The sequence below is a fragment of the Polistes fuscatus genome, unplaced genomic scaffold, assembly GCF_010416935.1.
Source record: "Polistes fuscatus isolate 324 unplaced genomic scaffold, CU_Pfus_HIC Scaffold17, whole genome shotgun sequence".
Classification (NCBI taxonomy): domain Eukaryota; kingdom Metazoa; phylum Arthropoda; class Insecta; order Hymenoptera; family Vespidae; genus Polistes; species Polistes fuscatus.
The window spans coordinates 497383-520394 of NW_025113075.1; the positions used below are offsets into that span (position 1 = coordinate 497383).

At 35.6% G+C, this 23012-nt stretch overlaps 2 protein-coding genes across 7 annotated transcripts; one reads left to right on the top strand and one right to left on the bottom strand.

The window, feature by feature from the left end:
• Nucleotides 1-641: 641 nt before the first annotated feature.
• Nucleotides 642-15879, top strand: LOC122515042 (protein TANC2). 4 transcript variants are annotated; one of them, XM_043632184.1, is made up of 16 exons: nucleotides 642-1105; nucleotides 8180-8610; nucleotides 8825-8939; nucleotides 9056-9199; nucleotides 9387-9548; nucleotides 10158-10341; nucleotides 10419-10873; nucleotides 11019-11350; nucleotides 11435-11713; nucleotides 11806-12249; nucleotides 12341-12547; nucleotides 12754-13020; nucleotides 13313-13608; nucleotides 13706-14459; nucleotides 14573-14992; nucleotides 15062-15879. In XM_043632184.1, exons 1-16 carry the CDS (start codon nucleotides 1042-1044, stop codon nucleotides 15362-15364), a joined length of 4857 nt encoding a protein of 1618 aa, XP_043488119.1. In that variant the 5' UTR covers nucleotides 642-1041; the 3' UTR covers nucleotides 15365-15879. The 4 variants fall into 4 exon arrangements, with proteins under 4 accessions (XP_043488119.1, XP_043488121.1, XP_043488120.1 ...); XM_043632186.1 differs by having other exon boundaries at nucleotides 9387-9527; XM_043632185.1 differs by having other exon boundaries at nucleotides 8828-8939.
• Nucleotides 15880-19044: 3165 nt separating this feature from the next.
• Nucleotides 19045-22830, bottom strand: LOC122515044 (tubulin polymerization-promoting protein homolog). 3 transcript variants are annotated; one of them, XM_043632193.1, is made up of 4 exons: nucleotides 22652-22830; nucleotides 19557-19924; nucleotides 19315-19447; nucleotides 19045-19233 (listed from the first exon to the last, which is right to left on the bottom strand). In XM_043632193.1, exons 2-4 carry the CDS (start codon nucleotides 19886-19888, stop codon nucleotides 19051-19053), a joined length of 648 nt encoding a protein of 215 aa, XP_043488128.1. In that variant the 5' UTR covers nucleotides 19889-19924; nucleotides 22652-22830; the 3' UTR covers nucleotides 19045-19050. The 3 variants fall into 3 exon arrangements, with proteins under 3 accessions (XP_043488128.1, XP_043488127.1, XP_043488126.1); XM_043632192.1 differs by lacking the exon at nucleotides 22652-22830 and adding an exon at nucleotides 21489-21813; XM_043632191.1 differs by lacking the exon at nucleotides 22652-22830 and having other exon boundaries at nucleotides 19557-20388.
• Nucleotides 22831-23012: the final 182 nt, after the last annotated feature.

Below are 23012 nucleotides of genomic sequence, written 5' to 3' on the forward strand. Positions count from 1 at the left end.
GAATCGCGTCTCGTGGATATTTTTCTTCTACGAGTGATTTTCTATTCGATCGAGTTCCGCATTAACTTGAATTTTTTTTTAGTATTTCTCTTCTTTCATCTCGCATTATATTTTTATTTGTCCAATTAGCATATTATTACCATATGCACTTCTCTTAGCTCATTGCTTTCGAGCTACGTAATCGACGTTCTCGAACGGTATGAACATTGTCGAGAGGATCGAAAGGTAGATTGAAACTTTAACCTGTTTCGCGATGCTTTCCTTTTCTCGTATATACGTGCACTTGTATGCGTGTATCTCTTTGTGCAAAGGAAAAGAAATAAAGAAATATAGAAAAGAAATAAATAAAGAGAACACGCCAGGAGGAAGGAACGTTCACGACGCGTTCCGTTTGATTGGATGAGTCGAACGAGTTACATACATGCATAGCAATATAAAAAGAAGTTCGCGAATAAAAGGTAGTAGCAATGGAACACATTTGTGTTCCCTTGATATTCGCGCCACTGCGCGTAAAAGAAAAATGCTCAATGCGGTGGGAGCGGTACTGCGACGGCGCAGCTACCGAAGATAATCGAAGATGACCGAACGCGAACGCGGCCAGCCAATCCGCGTCAGCCCGCTTTTCTCTACACGACAGTGTGCGCCGGGACTTCGTTGAGTGCGCGTCTTAGTTTTACGTTTTTATTTTTCTCCTTCGAAATTCAACGCGTGTGTTCTTTTTTTCTTTTATTATCGTCAATTATTTTCTGTGATTTTAATCTTTCGCGCAATGTATAGAAATCAATTAAATATAGTATCGACAAATGTTTGTTATAATAATAATTATTGTGATTAATAATAAGAATTTGATCGAAATCTTTGTATAAACACACGGATAGAACATTCGGTGATCGGATATTTTGATTAAAATTGTGAGAATATATATGTGTGTCAGTGAGAAAAGAAATAAGTGTGTGTTGGTGCTGGAAATGAAGGAAAGAAACGCGTTACTGAATTGAAGGGAAAGAACGAATACTTGGTCATCTGAGAAAGATCATCGCCATGGCGCCCCCAGACAGACAGAGACCGCCTCGCCCTGGTTCAGGTCTTAGCCTTTCTGTTCTTGGTAAGAGTCTTCTTCCTGATCCTCTAAAGAATTCTATTCTTCGAATTATGCATTCAACCTTGTTCATTCGAGTGAAAGGATAAGTTTAAAATACTTTTCTTTTTTCTTTTTTATTTTCCTATGCGTCTACATTCCTTTCCTAATTCTTTTTCTTTTGTGGTCATCCAATATGTATACCTGATCGTTAAGATTAAAATTTATCGGTATTTCGTATTTATATATAAGCAGTATAAATATTTAAGATCCTATCGTAAAGAAAACAATCTCGATAATAAATGCCATTCATGTGAGATTAGATCGGTACGAATGATTTTTGTTAGGTATTGAATTGTTTCGAACTGTAAATTGAAAATACATGGTCGATTTTTTTTATCAAGTAATATTATACAAATACAATTTCGAAATAAATTTTATACCTGATAAATTGTCATAAATATTCGACAAATTTTCCAATTTATTTTTCTCAAAAATAAAACCTCGTACGAATATATATAAATTTAATTCTGCATCTATGACTTATTAGATTTTCGTATATAATTACCGATTACAGGACACCGTGTATAACCAATTGATTTATCGTATCCACAAATAATACTTAGCCTAAGGGAATCATAAAGATTTAAAAAAAAAAAAACCCCTTTTAACAGGATTTGATTGAAACTTTGATTTATTTCGCGATATTTGTATTAAGCGTTGACGTTTCTTTTATTGCGTTCACTGCAGGAAGGGTATAAAAAAAGAAAAGTAAAGTAGGTCCTCCCTTGTAGAATAAGTGAATAAACGTACGACCAGATTTAAAACGCTTCAAGTGCATTACGTATAATTTATATCTAACGAAAACCGGTTTTATCATGGTTTATTTGTACGACGATACGTCTACGACGACGACGACGACGACGACAGAGGCCGGTTGCTCCCATGCTTCGCTAAACTGTATTTTAAGTTTAAGGTAAACGTTAATACCACTGTTAGAGTACTATACTTTACGTTATTTTCAATCGTTTCTTCCATAACCTTATTGTCATTTTTATTCTCACAGCAATATTGCAGAATATAAATCCACGTGCAGTTGGCGTAATAAATTAGAAAATGATATATATTAATTTAATATCGAAAAGCATATTATTAGATCGCACGAATAATCGATGTAATTATTGTTACGAAGAATTTTGCTTTTCTAGATTATTTATTTGTTATTCGTGAATGTGATTGTAAAAGGTTTCTAGCGCACGTTCTCCTTTATCCCTTAGAAAACTCGTTCGCGATTTGGTTTCTTGCGAAATCGTTCGTGTTCCGAAAGATCGAAACGAGTAAGCGTGTTTAAATCGCGTGACGTCGAGCATTATCAGAGGTGCGATTGAAGAGGTCTTCCCAAGAGAAAACTTTCTCCAAGAGACCTCTTTGATGATCTTCCTTCTGTTTATCTTTAATACGTTTTAAACGGATAAAATAGAACATTGCTATGCTTTTTCGACAAAAAATATACGATCATAATAATTTGATTTATACGATTTTAATGTCAGCCTTGAAATGCGCACAAGTATATTGCCACACAGATCCGATTAATATTTTCAAATTTATGCTATCTTAAACGTATCGAGAAAATACGAAGAAGACATTTTTATCTCGGCCTAATATATTTCTTTTTTTTTTATTACCAAAAATTACGATAATTTATATTCTCATTTATTAATTCGCAACATTTTTATTTTCTTTATTTTATTGATAATAAAATCAATATGGTAAAAATATAAACCGTGATAATATACCCGCCCACGCGTGGATATATTTACAATGACTTATATTTTACATTTTTACATTTATATTATTCGTTATTTTATCGTGAATTGAAAATAAACAAAATCGTCTACGTAATCTTTTGCGTAACTTTTTAGTTTTCGACTCTGTTAACTGCAAACAAAAAACCAAAATAAACAAAGGAAGAAACGAAACGAAAAAACGAAGACAACGGTTTTTTTTTTACTTTTTTTTATCTTCCGTAGACTACTCGATGAATTACTTTCTCCATTCTGAGTCACTCTACAGGTATTATAATATATGTACATACGTACCTTCATACCTATATACTTATATACGTAGCAGAGGTATATAAATGTGTGAAACATCCAAGGCACATTTGTGCGATTGTCAGATCGGAAGAAGAGAACAATATTGTGCGAGAAAATTTGTTCATTCGAAATACATTCGTTCGAACCACCGTGTGAATTTTAACGAATATATGCGAAAATAACATAATTTACATTAAACATATTATGTACTCGCTTCGAAAGCAACCCGATATCTTTTTAATTTGTCTGACCCAATTTTACACATTTTACACACTTGAAGCATTTTATTTTAACCATAATTTAAATATTAATTTTAATTTAAACCAACGCGATCGAAGGATTCAGGTATAATCGAGATTAGGGTTGAATTTTTTCAAATACGCTTCATAGGTTCGAAATAATTTCGATTATTTTATTTCAGTAATATTGATTGTGAGAATTACATCGCGTTGCATGAGACAACTCGACGGGAAGAACTTATTATTTCGAATGTACGTGTGCGCAATATAGCGAAGACTTATGCATGTATGTCTGCGGTATAGTACAACCACCTGTTGCAACCAATCGCATGTCGATGATTGACGCTTACCTTCCAGACCGTAACGTAGTATATTTTACGAGTATTGTGATTACGTTTCCTGTGCGGTTCATTCAGTTTTTTCTTTCAATCTATCTATCTAGAAATAGAAAGAGAAAGAGAAAGATAAAAAAGACAAATGACAAACGTATTTTATCTAATAATCGTATGAGAAAGTTTCTTTTAAAAACAAATAACAATAGTCATAACTCGATAATTATTTTTCGAGGATTTCCCACCTTCCTATTTGTATTTCATTAGTTTGACAATAAAATAGATGAATTTAATGAGAAAGTTAGACGATTTATTCGAATTTTCGTGGAATTTAATCGATAAATAAGATAGGAAGGTTGTAGTTTTCGGAAAGAGACAGATCTCGAGCAAGATCAGAAGGAACTTTAGACGAGGACAACGGACTTGTTACTCTCCCGCGTGTATCGGCTATTAACTTGGTTGCAGGTTTCTCAGAATGGACGTACCAGACAAGACTGGTAGGACTGGTGGTCACTGTTCGACCCTCCGTCTATTCTTACTCGCGTTACACACGCAACACACTTACGGAAACTCTAACACACATCCTTCTTCTCTCCTGAGTCAGAAAAATAGTTCGGGGTAACGAACAGGTTTCCTTTTCTAGTATTTTAACCCTTCGAGACTATCCTACAAAAATCTAATCCCACTCATGGATGAAATATTTCACTTCCAAGTATATTATCGAATATAATCATCCCTTCGAATTAAACGATACATCAAATTATGTTACGCAACTTTTTTAATAAATGATCATATGACGTATAATAATAATATGAAAAAAAAAAAAAAGAATAAAATTGTTAGACCAAATTCTTTTGATATAAGTCGGATCAATTTCAGACTGACAAGGTCAAGTGAGAGCACGAAATAAATGATTCCAATAATCGATCGATCGTCGTCATCGTTTTATAAGAATAATTATTGTACGCGAATCGGAATGGAAAATAATATCGTATGATGGGAAAAGAATGGGGTGTCCGATGTTTTTGGGTGTCGCGTATTTTCTTTATTCAATTGCACGATACTAACTGCATCGTAGCAAGTGAATTACAACAATGCGTTTAAATGTTTAGTATACGCTTCGAGGTTCAGATTGCAGGAGAGTTCGTAAGGTCGGTTTGTTCTCACAATAGAAACACTAAGGTACCGTTGCTTTACACCTACAACACCACTTCTCGATGCTTTTGTATATATTAGGTTGCCCCATAAGTTCTTTCTGCGCCACCCTATGTTTGTAGACACGCAGGCTTATCTATTGTTCATTTATGGCATCGATTTTTCTATCGATTAATTAACAACTATTTTATAGATAGGTAGTATTTGAAGCTGTTAGTATAGGGTAGCGCGTGGTCCCTCTTTGCGACGCCAATGAAAATATTCTAACACCCGGAAAAGGGTGAATTTCTCTTTCTTTCTTGTTTCTCTCATTCGTGTTTTCTACGATTTCGAGGCACGTATCGTTCCGTCTTATCTACGGAGTATTATCGTGTTACAGCAGTGAGCCGCATGTTTTATCTTCTTAGAAACATACAGGTAAGCTTCGGCCCTCTTTTCAGATAAACCGTAGAGGATAGACTAGCTCGGTTAATCAGTCTAATCTATCGCGGACGTAGCTAATCTCATTAGAAGGTAGTATGTACATTCGTGTCCACTACAGCCTAACGTTTTTCACTTAAAATACGATAAATACCAACTATTTTTCTCTTATTAAATTTAGATAATATTTAATCTTATCATTCCTATTTGTTTAGTCAAGATTTTATTAAATAAATGTGGTCAGGAAATTTAAATACAACGGTTAAATTTCGTCGAGATGATTTATTTGTTATAGGAATAGAAATATTATTTTCTTTTAAATAATTTACTATTTTATATTAATTATTATATACGTTGTTGTGTTGCGCAAATTATGAATTTAGGATGTATATTGAATGCAACAAAAAGTGTATCGTTTAAAAATATATATTAAGTTGATGCACGAATAATAAATAAATCTTGTAACGTCTCAAATAAAAACTGGGTGAATAACTTATAGAAATGTTTTATCAAGAAAGATCTTTCTGCTGACCGATTTATCCTCGTTGCATCCTCAAAACTTGCGATGAGAGCAGAACGAAGCCTTAGGCTAGCAAGCGTCTGCAGGCTAACTTTCTCTCACTCTCGAATCCACTACTATCGAATGAATTTAACGTTTAACTCGTTCTCTTTCAAGATTCTTAATTGTTACTGTTTCCTATCATGAGTGGGGTTCATCGAACGGAAATGTAGACACCGGAAGTCCATTAAATTTGGATCACAGGTGTATCTCCTTTCACAAATTTAGAGTTGAATCTAATTAACGGGCCACAATAAACAGGATCCTAATCTATTGCACCGTCCAACAGCGCCATAGCATAAATTTACAAGCAATTTTAGAAACTAGATCTGATAACGTTGAACCAATTCTATTTTTAGACTCGGCATACGAAATATGCTTCAAGAATAGTTTTAACTTTCAAAGAATCAGATTAAAACTTTGGCGTTGTTTTTAGTCGTTATCTATTTATCTATCGATACATCTATCTCTCTTTCTCATGAGTTTTAATCGCGACTTTAACTCACGCAAGTTGAGTTCTTACGAAGCCAGCACCTTCTACTCGAACCACATCGTATTTTATCGTGGTCGTCGTCTCTCGAGCGAGTCGAACGGTAACCGAGTGTGTTCACTTCGAGAAAGGAGAAAGAGAAAAAGGGATGGAAAGGAGAGACGGATAGACCTTCCGTGGCCGATTTAACGAGTCTCCTTAACCTGGACCAGCGTTCAACAACTTCACAGAGGTACACTGTAACTTCTCCGACAAGAATTTTCAATTATTCTTTTCTTCAAACTTTATTGATAAATTTAATGAGATACTTTTACGTAAAAATAGTTCATTCGAATGATCAATTTTGTTTTATCAACATTGATTTTTCTAGTCTACTACATTGGGACTAATGATTTGAAAATAAAAATTGCAGTAGACCCTACTGGAAAAATATATAAATTACAGTTTGCGCCATGAGACAAATTCGTACAATTCGTTCTCTTCTCGTAACTTTCCCAATTATTTACCAGAATATCATATCATTCTCTTTCAAAGAAGGGAACGCGATCAAACGTAGCAACTAAGCAAAGAAGAATTAGAAGAAGCTCGACACATCGAGCATTCGATTCCTACCACCGTCTTTGTCCTGAACTCAGTGGAGCGTCGTAAGGACAAAAAAAGTAAAAAAGTAAAAAAGTAAAAAAGGAGGGAAACAGAAACGGCTAAAGGCTAAGTGCAGAGAGAGGGAGGGAGGGAGGGAGAGAGGGAGAGAAAGACAAGTTTAGCGCGGAAGCGAGACGTACTTACTTACTTCCTTCGAGCTCTTTACGTCTTCGAGTGCGTTGACCTAGCTTACGGTAAGCCAGCCCCGAGTGGAATTGCACCTGCCTACCTGTGTGCATTTACCTTACCAGGATAGGAGGTCGTGAGACCCGAATTACCTACCTACCCCTTCTCTTTTTACCCTGACCCTTGTGTTTATAATAAGATTGACCTTTTTTTGGAAAACTCGATGATTACGCTTTGTAGGCTTTTATGTTCCTAATGGGACGATATTTGAAGAGCAAGTAAAAAAGTATACGATATTGTAATAATATTGAAATAATATGTAAAATTGCGACAATATTTATGAGGTTCAAATTATAAGAGAAAAAATGAAGATAAGGAATGAGAAATGATTCGAGATGGACATCGCGAGAGGAGGTTGCGTTGGTTCATCATCGCATACGATGAACGATATGGCACGACACGGTAATGGACAAACGAGCTGGATGACGCGAATCGAAGGCTCGAAGAGGCGCCTCGCGTACTTAAAGGATTCTAGAAAGTGAGGTCATGACGGGAGCTCTCGCGTGTGCTTGTCCTCTTCACGATCACCCTCACGTACTTACCTACCTATACTCACGTAACGTACGTGAGCCCACGTGTAACGTGACTTTGCGACTATCCGCTTCGTCTGTTTCGCTTCTGCAACACGCTCTCAGATCTCCGTGATGCGTTCGACCTCGTTAACTCACGCGCGACCCTACTACTACTACTACTACTACCACTTTATCTGGTTATACCACTCTTTTATTCTTATTTTACATATCAACGAACGATCATATATTATTATCATTATAATTATTTAAACTCGTGTGCGTTAATTGATTTTTATTCAAATTTTTCTTTATTCGCAATTGCACCGACTTTCTTGGTTGCATAATATTTGTAAATGTTAATTATATGTTGTAACATTAGGTAACCAAGCAAATTGGTTACCGTTACCGGTTCAAATTGACGTTAAATAAATGATTACAAAATCCATGTAAAAATGTTATTTGTTGATCAGACTTGGCGCAAATTCGTGCACTGGTAGAATCAACGGGAATGCTCGGAGGTTCGACTTGTCCATCCTGCGAGATGCCCTTCGACAAAGGGAAAAAACGACGACTGATCGATTCCTGCGGCCACGAGAGATGTTATTCCTGCCTTTTCCGTAGCGAAGCTTGCCCACTGTGTTTGCGAGCTGATCTCCAACGTGCCGATCTCAATGGCGACGAAGAAGAAGAAGAAGAAGAAGAAGAGGAAGGCCTTGAAGGTGGTGGACCCTTTGGCGAGGAGTTTGTTGTTGGTTCTTCGATCGAACCGATGTCTACCTTTTTACCTATGGACGGTGGTTGGATCGATGACTCATCCACGGTCAACTCTCTTTGCGGCAGCCCAAGACCACGCACTAAACTCACCACCTCTCGTACTAATTTACCGCCCCGAGCAATTCACGTAAGCGATTCTCTTAGGAATTTGTATCTTTTAGAACAGGGCTGTTCAACCGTGGCGTTTCAATAATAGAAATATCGAGTGAACTTTATCGTTGTTTCCTATGCATTTGGATGATGCATCCATTGCATCCATTCTCGTGAACTTCGAGAATGAAATATAAATGTTTCCAGGTTGAACGTATTCCTAATGTATATAAGTTTCTCTTATTCTACAGCAGCGAGACAACCTAGCTAGCAACGTTTCTCCTGGGGAACTTGGTAAAAGTTCAAAAAGTAAAATGAACTCCCCACTGAACCCTCATACTCGACAGAAACCTCAAATGACTCAGAGTACGTACAACAGCCGAACATATTTCAAGAAATATTTTATTTTGCATAATTTAAATCAAAACTACTTAAACTCTTGGTGTTTTATGAAAATTTATGTTAATTACGAAATTGTTCAGGTTGTCCTACTCCACCCAATCAACGAAGAAGATTCTTTTTGAATCCAAAAGTATTGAGAAGTTCCTTCGGACCGCAACGATCCTCGAGACGTGGAACGTCCTCGCCTGAACCACCAACGACTGATAATCCTTCCGCACTATCAGGTACTAACATTATTTATCTTCAAATTCAATTTGGGGTTTTATTATTTGAATCTAACTTTTATTTAGGATCGATTATGCGATATATGATTGTGTAAAAGGGTAAAATCGATAATATTAATTTACTTAAGGATACTTAAAAACCGCAATTATTGTCGTATCAACTTAAATAAAATACACATACGTACAGCATGGATGGTATCATCTTGGGAAGGAAAATCAAGATGGCCAGGCCTCGTACTGGGAAAAATCAAATCGTTATGGAGCAACAGTCAAGGAACGGCAAACGATGGACTTAATCAACTAATCGATTCTTCCAATAAACTCGCAGGCAGGAATTATTCTTACGAGTGTGCGCTTCTCTTTCTTTTTCTTTCTATGTATATATGTGTTTCTGCGATGTCGTTAAAGGTTGCTCCGAGAGTTCAACGATTAATGAAATCCTTGAACGCAATCTACACGAGTATTGAATTGTCCGGAAAGTTCATGCCGATTTACAAACGCGTATTTAATTTACTTTTCTAATTTACAGAAATTGTTCTCGCAATCTCGATATTTTGCAAAATTATAACAAGTATAAATCGACAGGAACTTTTCGGGCAACCGAATAGATCATTTTTATCGAAAATCGATTTAATATCGTCGCAGCATGTTTACTCACAGCATGGAGATTTATCATTTTCTCCTACTCGCAACTATTTTCTTATTTTTATTGGATTTTTTGTTGTCGTTGTTGTTTGTATTTTTATGATTTTTCCCACGCAAGATGTGCACGCCGATAAGAGAAGAACGACGACTCTGTGTTTCTTTCGTGACCTGTAAATAAGATTTTTAGGTGATGCGGAAAACGTAGAGAAATTGCATCGTGCCTGGTGTGATCGTTGCATCCAACGGTTTCTAATAAATTCCATTTTTATTTGTATTATTATTTAACAAAGATCCTTTCATCCTGTTGTTGTAGATGACGAAGGTGGTTGCGTCAAACCGTTGTCCTCGAAAACGCGGAAATCCTCGCAATCGGATCTTTACATGAGACTGGGTTTATTGCTTGGTGGAAATCATGGTCGAGAGAATTCAGTTGTCGATACAGCGAATTATTTTCCTGGTGCATCCAATCGAGTTGCTGCTACTTCTGGGATTCAAAGGTAAACGCATCCGTTCGATATGCAGGGTGTTCGTAAATGATCTGACTTCGTTAATTCTGAATCGTATTTTTGTTCAGGCCACCGATGCAAGGCCACGATAGTTCGGCAGCTTCCTTCAGCAGTTTAACGAGTTTCGAAACGCAAACTTTGGCATCGACCAACACTAGTCCAGTATCAACGTTGACCGGTACTTCGAGCGAGACCGAAGCTGCTGCTGCCGCTTTGCGTAGCGCAAACAAACCTAAAAGCAAGATCAAAGGAAAAAGTAAATCGAGAGATTGCGACAGTGCCGGTAGTTTGGTTTCGATCTCAACGTCGGCATCGGCATCCACGTCTATGTCTATGTCGATGTCAGTTTCCGTGTCCGGTCTTTCGAACGGTAGTTCGAGTCCACTCGCACCAAGAAGACATTCCGTTAATGCCTCGCAAACGAACCAACAACCCGAGGACGTAATCCAATTTAAAAACAGACGAACGTGCGTCAGAAGATCGGCCAGGGCTAGTAACGTCAAGGGAAGCATCGACCCCAAATGTAATTTATTTGAATATTCACCTTTTTATCGCTCTACTTCTTTGCCCGAAAACTTTATGCCAATTTATTTGTCAATGAATTAATAAGCAATACGTCCTATAAAAAGGTCTCATCTCCAACTTACTTTATATCGTTATCTTTTTAGTACGCTTCGTTCAGCATCATGCCACACAACTGACACTCAAGCCACTATTCTTTGAAGTTCCTTTACTCGAAACGGAGCCGCTCTTTACGGGACGTCTCTGGCTCCTCCACGAAATATTATCCGTGATAAACAGCTCGAGTCCGGGTATTTTAATATCCGGATCACCTGGTACCGGTAAAACGGCACTCGTTTTGCAACTGGTAGAGCACAGTTGTTTTGGAAGGCGACGAGTGCAACCGGTTCCGCCGGAAATAACCGAAGAAATCGAGGAAAGAGACAGATCGAATACTTCGATCACTCTTCAATCCAATATAAGACGTACCAATGAAAAAGTAATCAATCTTTTACGATAATTTCTTTCGCTAAAGCCGTTTAACTTTTGATAATAATGATGATCGTTGATGGTTGAATCGTAGGTTCGAGAATTAGCATCTCACGTCGTGGCCTATCATTTTTGTCAAGCTGACAACAATAGCACTTGTCTGGTACCAGATTTAATTCACTCGTTAGCTGCACAATTGTGTCAGGCACCTCAGTTGATTGCCTATAGAGAGTATCTCTTATCCGAACAACATCTACAGGGTTCCTTATCGCAAAGAGAATGCACGGTAGATCCGGATCTTGCTCTTTCAAGAGGAATCATCGAACCGCTCTTAACTTTAAGGAAAGCTAACAGATTGCCCGAATCTACGATGGTACGTTTATTCAATTCGTCGTCGCGTGCTTGGCATACGAATATTTTCTTTAATTCATCTATAATTGGTTGGATTTTTTAAATGTTCTACAGATAATTCTCATCGATGCCGTTTGCGAGGCAGAATATCACAGACCGGACAGGGGTGATACAATAGCGTCATTTTTAACGAGACACGCTCCTAACTTCCCCAGTTGGCTGAAAGTTATCTGTACGGTTAGAACACAATTATTAGAATGCGGCAAACAACTTCCGTACACGAGGATTTCCTTGGATAAAATTTCAAACGATGTTGCCGGTAACAACGTCACCAAGGATTTGTCCGATTACATTGGCTATAGGCTAGCTCAAAGTCCTGCAATACAAACAAACGTAACTGCATCCGTCAACGGAAAGACGGAATCGTCTTGTAGCGCTAATCAAACAAGGTTCGCCTCTCATTTGTTGTCACTAGCGAGAGGAAGTTTCTTATTCGCTAAATTGACACTTGATCTCATCGAAAGTGGACATCTCGTTGCGAAATCAGCGAGTTACAAGGTAAGGAAGGAATTCGATATTTTGTTCTTTTTATCGAAAATTGGCTAAACCCAATACGCGGTTACTATAAATGATTATTATTTTTTGTTAGGTTCTACCAGTTTCCCTCGCACAAATTTTCCAATTGCATTTCAACCTGAGATTTCCTACAGCGACCTCGTTCGACAAGGTCCAACCTCTCTTAGGCGTGTGTTTGGCTGCTTTGTATCCACTGACACTGCCAGAAATTTATTATTCCATTAATTCACTAACTACCAATCACTTCGTTTCGTGGGAGGATTTCATGCAGAGATTCAAGGTATATGCAATTTAAATAAATCCTTTTTATATACTCGTTAATTAATAAATATAAATATAAATAAATATTATTGATACATGCATTAGTCTGATGAACATTAAGGGTACGTAAATTGCATACAAAATTATGCAGTACATGCAACTGTTTATGTGTAATTTATCTCAAATAATATATATACGATAAGATTGTGTTGTGTTTTTTATCAGATGCTCTCTGGCTTCCTCGTGAAACGACTAGACGATACCTACATGTTTTTCCACCCTTCGTTCAGGGAGTGGTTAATGAGAAGAGACGAAGGCGAATCAACCAAATTTCTTTGCGATTTGAGGCTCGGTCATGCTGCTATTGCGTTTAGATTATCTCGTCTACAAGCACCATTGGATGGTGAAAAAGCTTTGGAACTTGGACATCATATACTGAAAGCTCACGTTTACAGGGGTGTCGCTCCATGCTGGCCGTCACGCGACTTACAAGTAATTATATTTTTTTCAATAAAACCTTAACATCGACACATTGTTGACCCACTATAAAAACCAAAATCTAAAATGTTTCATTAATAATTTGAAAAACAAGTAAACACTGTCAAACACCATAAATAATATTAAAACATATGCATTATCGTATTGTAATAAATAATTACGCAAGTTTTTCACATTTGCAAATATGGAAATACGCGTTATCGGTCAACAATATGTTCAAATAAATTAAAATTTCAAATGAGAATATAAGATAAATATTAACTAACACGATCTTTACCTTCGTTAGGCTATCTGGCTAACTTCAGCTACGGAATGCGTTTCCGCGGCACTGTGCACGCTACGTAATATTTATAGCCCGAATGTAAAAGTATCAAGATTGCTTCTGCTGGCAGGAGCATCACCGAATCACATCACAGAATATTTAGGCAACGCACCTGTTCTTTGTATGTATGCTCACGAGGGTTCGGTCGAGATGGTGTCCCTTCTTTTGGAATTTGGTGCCGATGTTGAGCTGACCAACAGTCAAGGATGCACTGCCTTATCGCTTGCAGCAGCACGAGGACACTGTGATGTCGTTAGAAGGTATGCGAGCCAGCGTTGCGATAAATCCAAGCCCACAGTCCAACGTAAAATCGTAAATTTTCTTTGAGAAAAATATATTCATTAGATTAATTCACAGATTAGCTGCAGCCGGAGCATCGCTGGGCCACGTGGACATGGCAGGACAGTGTCCATTGGTTCATGCAGCAAGACACGGTAAATTATCCGTAGTTGGTTATCTCTTGGCATGCGATTGGCTCGTTCCCAGCGGTGGGAAAACTGGAGCTGGGAAATCGTCAGAGATACGAAGGGAAGAAGCTGCGCAACAAGCTGTTGTAGCTGCTGCTGCTCAAGGCCATGAGTCAATAGTCGAATATTTATTGGACATGGCCGAAGTGATAGTCGATTTACCGGATACGTTGATCGGCGAAACTGCATTGACCGTTGCTGCGGCAAATGGTTCGACCACAACAGTGTCCGCACTTCTTGCTCGTGGTGCAAGTCCATTGGCTGTTAACGCGAAAGGTCTCTCACCGTTGATGCTTGCCGCGAGGGAAGGCCATTGGGGAACTGCCGAAAGACTTCTACAAGGAACGTTATCCAGTAGCACGGACACTGTGCTCGATGACGCGTTAACGCTTTTGGATCAACGCGATCTAGCTGGTCGAACTGCGCTAATGTTGGCTGCATCGGAAGGTCATATCAATCTGATCGAACTGTTCTTTGAAAAAGGATCCGTACTCGAAGCTAAAGACAAAGAAGGTCTTACTGCTCTCTGTTGGGCTTGTGTCAGAGGAAGACTCAATAGTGTACAAAATCTTCTTGACCACAATGCCGACGTTAACACGAGCGACAACACTGGTAGAACTCCTTTGGATTTGGCTGCGTTTCAGGTAAATAAATAAAGAGACGATTGGAACTTATTCCAGTCACCCCCCACCCCCCGGCCCTCTAACTCCCTTTATCCAGACCAACGCGAACGTATATCGATCATTTTGTAATTTAGGGTAATCCAAAACTCGTACAATTGTTACTGGAAAAAGGAGCAGCTATCGAACACGTTGATCTACACGGCATGCGACCATTGGACAGAGCAATTGGTTGCCGCAACATACTAGTTGTCCAATGTTTCTTACGACGCGGTGCAAAACTTGGACCAGCGACTTGGGCAATGGCAGCTGGCAAACCAGACGTCTTGTTAATACTGTTAAATAAACTTTTGGAAGATGGGAATGTACTTTATCGAAAGAGTCGTTTGAAAGAAGCGTCACATCGGTACGCCTACGCTCTGAAAAAATTTCCAGTCTCGCCTGAGGAAGATTGTCAAGGACAGGAACAGAATCACATGATGCTGCAGCTACAAAGTTTTGCGCAATTGAAATTAAACTTCTTGCTGAATCTGAGTCGGTGCAAGCGAAAGATGAACGTAAGATGTTTATTTTATTCGCGCATAACGATTGATATTTTTTTAATTAAATGTTATGTATAATTATAGGAAGGAGCAGAAGCCATTGAACTTGCCGAAGAAGCTCTCAAAGTTCGACCAACGTCATACGAAGCTTTTTATGCTCGAGCAAAGGCCCGTGTTGACCTTGGTTTGTTTGAGGATGCCATGTCTGATGTACAAGAAGCGCTTCACATAGCACCTGCTCAAAATCGACAAGATCGTCGTGTTTTAATAGTTCTCAGAGATGAAATATTATCACGAATGGGCGAGGTTAGCACGAACAAAGAATCCAGTGATTGCAATAATCGAACGCGTCTTCGTGCCTCTGTCGACACGCTCACGGAATTATAAATTTTTAATCATCATCTTTAGATTAATACGTGAGCTATTTTTATGTTTTTTTTTTTTAGTTTTTTTTATTTTTCACAGTGGTATATGAGTCCATTTATTCTTTGATTGAAATATATATTTAAGGGTTGCGCTTGAAGGGCGTAATGCGTCGTGCGTGGTTGTCTTATTTTTTTATATAATTTATTTATATTTATTTGTTTATTTTTATTCATTAAAAGTGATTAAAGTCCGTTTGCTTTTATATTGAAATATATTTAAGGTTCTGCGTTTGAAATAATGAAAAAAATATCGGCAAACGGAACATAAATGAATTTTTTTTTTAAACAAAAGTTATGCAACTTTGAAAACAAAGGGCTCATATGTACTGTAAATTTAAAACACGCAATAGCTTCGTCGAAAACGAAATCCGACAAGTATCGTTTCTCACACTATACGAAAGGACGTTAATTTTATATGAAGAAAAAAAAAGGGAAGAAAGAAAACGGAGTGTGATTTATTAACTTATTAAACAATTTGAATTATTATTTTATTTTTTATTCGTTGCATGTGTGCACGCGCGACTCGTTTTTTTTTTATTTCTTATTATTTTCGTACTGATTCGAATTCATATTTATACGTAATAATAAATCGTGACTGCTGTGTTCCTAATGCTGGAACTGTACAGCAAATACATAATTAAGTATTACGATTTAAGTTTTGATTTAATAAATGTAGAATTTTATTATATCTATAAAAAGTATGGTGGTAAACCAGGGCATCTTCAAGAGGAAGTTTAACAAGACCCTGTACAGGATCACGCAACTAAATTTTGGGGTCGTCAAAATTCCTGTATAGTATGTCAATGAATTAATGATAGTGAAAGAGTATTAAAGGAGGAGGTTGCCGAGTAGACAAATTTTACAAGCCCTGAAATAAGCAAATGTAACAATTATTAAGAAAAATGAAATTTTATTATTTAAAATAATTGACCGCGTGCGTAAAAAATGATTCGTGCACGCAAACTCATAACATATTATTAAAAAGACAAAAAAGTAAAGAAAATTAGCGTACGTTGCATCCATTGTAATAATAGTAATAATAATAATAATAATAATAATAATAATAATAATAATAATAATAATAAGATTATTTAATTACTTCGTTCAGTATTCAATTAACGTAAACTAGATCAACGACGATCGCAATAATATAATAAATATTCGTCAATCTTTTTCAACGTAATTAATGAAAATATTTAAATATAACCGTGTTAAGCTTTAATCGAGAAAACAATTAAAATAAAAAAAAAATAGGAAGAAGAGTTTTGTTTTTTTTTTATAAACATAGCGTGTAATATTAATTATATTCTTTATTACACATGCACACGACTAAATAATTTTATATTTATAAATGCACCTTTCTTGCCCGACGCGTACGATAATGTTTTTTTTTTTTTTTTAATTTTAATTTTAATTTTATTTTTAATTCTTTTTTCTTTTTGTAATGTTATCTATATGTTACATTATAAATATGCCAGTGCTTGTTAAAATAAGTATATTATATTGTTCGTAAGAATTATTATAAATTTTTATACGACTTATATATATGTCTACGTGTGTGTATTTACTTACATAAACACTGCCAACTATACATATGCACGCACACATATCGCATACACGAAAGAACTATCAAGGTCACCTTGGGTATGGCAATATCCTCTTCCATATGTTATCGTAATCATCGAATTCGCGTGATACTGATAAAAAAATATTTTTTTTTAAAGAGAGAGAGAGAGAGAGAGGAAGAAAAATAGTGTCGACTAAATCTACCGTAAATACGTAAAAATAGTATTTAAGAATGTAGACGAAGAGAATCATACGACGAACTATTATTATTATTATTAATTATTAATTACTATTATTATAAATATTTTAGGGTGATCCTTATTTTTGGGTATTTTTGAATTTTTATGCTCCCAGAGGCTCATATGGTTCGAAATAAATAAATATCCCCCCCCAAGTTTTCAGATTCTATCTCAATTTGAACCTTTGTCGCACGGAGATGCAACTTTCTTTAAGAAGTTCTACGATGACTTTAAAACAATAAGATTGTACATTTTTCCATAATTGTTTATATCTCATTGGTTGACAATATGGATACATATTATTTTAATAATGTTCTTAACAGTAAGCGTGTGCGAACGACCGTATATCACATAATTAATCAAATATTCGTGTTAACTGTGTTTAAAGAGAAAAATTATAAACTGTTGTCGTATTTTTTATTTGTTTTAATATAAATAGAAATACAGAGTGTTTAAAAAAAAGAAAATAATTGTGAAAACTTAGGAAATATCGGAATAATTAATATACCGAATAAATTCATTATTTGTAACTACGTTACGCACGGTACATACGAATGAAGAATATATATATATATATATATATAATTAAATATATAAATTTTTATATATTATATATAGTGACATCAAAATACATAAACGTACGAATACTAGGTATTTTTATACAATCGAATGTAATACATAACTAGATTTGCGTTTGGTCTCGCATTTTGGTGTCTGAGGCAATTATGTCGACAAGTTTTAAATAACTTTTTAAGTACACTTTGATTAATAATTTTCAATATATTCTTGCCCTCGCAAAAATTCTACGAGATTCTTTATAAAAAAATCAGCAATATCACAAAATCGTATATATCGTTTGCATTAGCATTAACTTTTGTATCCTTATTCATATTCATTTTTATTTATTTAATTGATTATTTTGATTTGATTACATAGAACACGCCTAAAAATTCTCGTCCGAGCATTTTCAAAGCATTATAAAAAAAAAAAAAAGAAGAAAGAAACATTCGCGATTATGATTTTTCTGAAAATATTTGTTATATGTGTGATTTAATATATTAATATATATTTATATATTTTTTTTTGCCTCATAAAAATACAATGCAATACTTGGCGAAAAATTGAATATATCAATATCAGGCTTCGAATGATATTTTTCGAACATGCTAGCATTATTTTTGTCTTTTTAATTTTTATATTATTTTTCAAATATTGTTCAAAATGGAGATCAATATCTACAACATAATCGACAGAGTTCGTATTTAAGTATATTCATCCTGACTATCACAGAAACGTCGTTTTATATTTCGAAAGACTATAGTAATCGATCCAGCATTACAAAAGTCTTTTCCATTTAGATAATGTAAAAACGTGACGTTTCGTAATTAGGTACTTTAAGATTCGACAGATTAAATTAGAAAATGTGGTAGAATTCTATAATAATAATAATAATAATAATAATAATAATAATAATAATAATGTGGTATTCTTATTTATCGAGATCGTTCGTTTAAAGATCATCCAGGATCTTAACGATCAATGGTCGTACATTCTTGTCATCCTTCGATCTTTTTCTATTTTATGGTATAAATGACCCATGTGCTCGTGATCAGGGGTATAGGTAGAGGTAGAAATAAGATAAAGGGATTCCTCACGGAATGTGTAATCGATCGAAGAATGAAATAATAAAACGATCTTGAGGAAGCATCGTGAGGGACCCGTACGCAGGCATCAGAAAGGAAACGTTTCTACGAAAAAAACCTGACGAAGCGTTTACGTGCATACTGCCTGGACGGGACAATATAGTAGTGTTAAAGATAAGAGAACAAAAATCGTATCTGGGCTAGTGACCTTTATTGTAAGTGTCCTTATTCTGATATCCCTGGACGTATCCTGATTGATCGGGTAAATCCTTTCGACCAGCTATACCTTTACCTTTCCCACTTTCATCGAAACGTTGTTTATGGGAACCAGTGTACTTGGTCACGTCCGTTAAACGGTCCACTGTTGAAGCTGCTTTACCTGCCTGTAAATTATTTCTTTTTATTCATCCTTATATAACGAATAGATTGATTATCGCGTTACTATTATTATATATTATATTTACATGGACTGATCCAGTAACACCAGGTGCTCCACAATTCGCCATTTTATTTTTCATTTCTGCTAAATCGACTTTCTTACTTTTAGCGAGTTCCTCGAGGAAGGCCTTGTACTGTTCGATCCCCAGTTTCGTTGACCTACGAGAATGATCGAACAGGTTAATTAATTGTCAATTTGGTAGAAAAGTTTTCGTAGAAAAAAATTCTTTTTAATTGAATATTTATCAAAATTATTATAAATTCGTACTTGTGTTTTTTGAAGTAAATTCCAGTATCCGTGGTTGTAATTTTTTTGCCATCGATAACTTTAGCCTGTTTCATCCACTTGTCACTTTGACTAAGAGTTATCAATTTGCCGTCGCTTTTAGGATCACCAAATTTCGAGAAAGCTTTGAAATTTGCTAGAAAACTTCCAGCGGGAGAAGCAGCTGGACTGCCCGGGGTTGAATTTCCTGCACTCGCTGTACTGTCCTCAATCTTCATATTTGCAACTTCATTTGTGACTGGTGCTACCGTTCCTTGTTCGTTGATCGTTTCATTCTTTTCTTTTTCGATAGTACCGTTTTTTTCTGCCTCCATTTTTTTTCTTTTTTTTTTTTACTTACAATTGTTTAACTGGCAAGAAAATCATTTGAATTAGAAAAACATTCGATCAATTTTCTTCGAGATTTGTATTGAGCAAGAATGATCCACTTGTTTAACAATTATAATAATGTTCCAATATCGGGCCGCGTTAAATTTGTAATTTTTGATATCTCATTTGTTATCTCATTTGTTATCGATTAAAATCACTGAAGCCTTTAATCTATAGAAGAGTGACGATCTTTAAACTTTCTTCTTTCCTTTATTAGTCGCAGTATCGATTCGATATCGTTAAATTATCGCGTGCAATCAAGAGAAGAAAGGTTCGTGCATGTTGCATTCGTCAACAACCTATTTACATTAACACTCGCGTTACATTTTCTCTCAAATCTACTTTACTTTTGAACTAATTTAAGGTACAAGTAGGTACATGAAAATGAACAAAGTTTACACTTCGAAAAGCAATCGAATCATTATCTATCGCGTGAGCTCATTTAAATTTTAACGTTAATTTTAAACGTTTAATTATTCCTAGATTAGAATAATTAAACGTTTATGATATAATAATACAAAACAAAATAAAAAAATAAAAAGAAAGAATAAAAATAATATTCATAATGATCGAATCAAGGACAACAACAGCTGTTTAGCCCTCGAAGTGACGACACGTCTCTTTAAATAAATGATCATACGAGGATGCAATTTCAGAATCGGTTCGTAACTTCAACCATGTATGTGCGTATATGTGTGTCTGGGTACGTGCTTATAGAATAACGATATTTTCGAGGGAACTGTGCCGTGGATAGCTGATTATCTTATACACTGTATGAATGTAGTGGAATCATGTCAATGTAAACTATAGAACAGTGTGTAGAATAGAACTCTATTTCTCGTATTTACTTCCCCGTTCTTCGCATATTATGTTCTCGAAAAACCACCAGGACGTATATCCGATTGAAATCGTTGCAAACTACCCGATTCGAAAAAGTAACAAATTAAAAAAACCTAACCACTGTAAAATTTATCTGAAAAGAAAAAGTTGATGCATCCAGGAAGGTCGCTTAAGTATCAGATTATTTCACACCTATAAATAAAGATTACGACTGTTTGTTCGTTAACGTGGTTAGCATCAAAGGTGACGCGTTATTAGGTAATACACTTGCACATCGAAATCGAACGATGTACTTGCCAGCATACTTGTTGATTCCTTTTTATTTCTCTCTCTTTTTTTCTTTGTCTCTCTGTCTCTCTTTATCAGTAATCGTGAATAAAAAAAATGATCGTGATGTCACAGAATAAAAGAATAATTAAATATTTCATTCTTAATGGAATGGGGTTCAAATTAAAGTTATATCACGTTATTGTAATATTTAAAATTATAGTTACAGTAAATGTTTTTTTTTTTTTTTCAAAGTTATTACCCTGTTATACAACTTTGACGCAATCCTGACACAATCTTGACATAATCCTGACGTAATTCGTATAGAATTGTATAAAAATAGAGCTCGCATCGTGATAAAAGTCCTATACGTTTTGAATCTTGTAACATTTGACTCCAACGATTAAAATATTCAAGAAAGATTAATTAGGAAAGTACCCCTTTATTTCTATCTTTCCATTTTTCCGTTTCACACGATTGGGGATGTACTACCAAAGCGAGATGCAGTTACTCGAACGTAATTGGTTAACTCGTAGAAATAACTTTTGGTCGTAAGACTTGAAAATAGGGGTTGGGGAGGGTGGTTGCTTGATTGTTCTTCTTCGGTTAAACGATGAACACGCTTGAAAGGAAAAATGTGGAACTATCTTTGTATTGGTGTCCTGTGTTTTTCTATCGGTGTGTATACAAAGCTCAAGTTGGAAAGCTCTTGAACGCCCCTCTTTCCTAACGGAGCATGTACCCCTCAGAGCGCATGTGTTTTATCGATCTACCCCAGCAGAAAGCACGCAGCCACCCTCCCATGTAATAGAAAAGGAAAGAAAGTGAGAGAAGAAGAGAGAGAGAGAAAAAGAAAGATAGATAAAGTGTACATCTTTGAACCCGTTTTTCGAAACTCAGCGGTATCCAAAGTAAAAGCTCACAGTTTTTGATTTAATCAATGAAACAAACTTTTAATTAATTCATTCACTCAATTCATTTTCGATCTACGATCGAACCATACAAATTTCTTCAAATCAAAGATTGTCAATAATAAAAAATCACGTGTTCTTAAAGGTTCCACGAAAACATTTCTTTCAATGTAAAATGGTGTCACGAATAAGGGCGTGTATCGATATATGTGAATGTTTTTGACCTAGATTTTTGTTCGAATACTAAAATAATCTAATGATTTCTTCTTCTTTTTTTTTTTCTCTCTTTCATTTTTTTTTACATTTCTTTCTTAACTCGCGAGAGAGAGAGAGAAAGAGAGAAAAGGTATCCTTGAAAAAGAATTTACTGATTAAATAGTATCTAATCTAAGCTACTCGAAAAATTTTTATAACGAAGATGGAAGAAACAAAAATATGTTCGTTATTTCCTTTCGCATTGTGTATTACATATTGCGTTTTCTAAATGAACACTATGCATATTATAAATAACGTCAGTAAGAATTTTATCTTTGACTATTTACGTGATCGTCTATTTGCGGATGACTGCAGTTCTGAAAAAAGATTCTATGTGTACATTTGCGTGGGTGTACGTGTGTATGTGTAGAACGTGTTAGATTATCATATTTGAAAAGATTAGTGAAAAGAAATACGCATTAATGATTGTTTCACCTTTTTAATCTTCCTTTCTTCGATTAAATGAAAATGAAAAAATTGTTTGTATATTATCTATACGGTATTGCTATTTTTTCTTTTTGGTTTTACAAGAATCAATTTTCACAATCTTTCTTTGTATTACGTTAGGGTACGCGTAACTTTTCGTAGTAACATCGATTAAATACCGGACTATAGTTCATTCGCGCGATTCCAGCCAAGAGGAGGCTAAGAACGAGACTGAACAACCATCGCTGACTCCATCTAGAACGATATCCCCACCTACAACCCTAACAGAACTTTGATTCCTTTATGTTGCGGAAGCTGCGAAACTTCCGCATCATGCGCTAATGTCTTTAAATTATATTTAAATCAATTT

Excerpts from the sequence above, each read along its gene's own strand:
- LOC122515042 (XM_043632184.1), top strand. The coding sequence starts at position 1,042 with ATGGCGCCCCCAGACAGACAGAGACCGCCTCGCCCTGGTTCAGGTCTT. Across the intron at positions 12,548-12,753 it reads ATTTCATGCAGAGATTCAAG|ATGCTCTCTGGCTTCCTCGT; the intron begins GTATATGCAATT and ends GTTTTTTATCAG. Across the intron at positions 13,021-13,312 it reads GGCCGTCACGCGACTTACAA|GCTATCTGGCTAACTTCAGC; the intron begins GTAATTATATTT and ends TACCTTCGTTAG.
- LOC122515044 (XM_043632193.1), bottom strand. The coding sequence starts at position 19,888 with ATGGAGGCAGAAAAAAACGGTACTATCGAAAAAGAAAAGAATGAAACG. Across the intron at positions 19,448-19,556 it reads ATTTACTTCAAAAAACACAA|GTCAACGAAACTGGGGATCG; the intron begins GTACGAATTTAT and ends TCATTCTCGTAG. Across the intron at positions 19,234-19,314 it reads GTGTTACTGGATCAGTCCAT|GCAGGTAAAGCAGCTTCAAC; the intron begins GTAAATATAATA and ends AATAATTTACAG.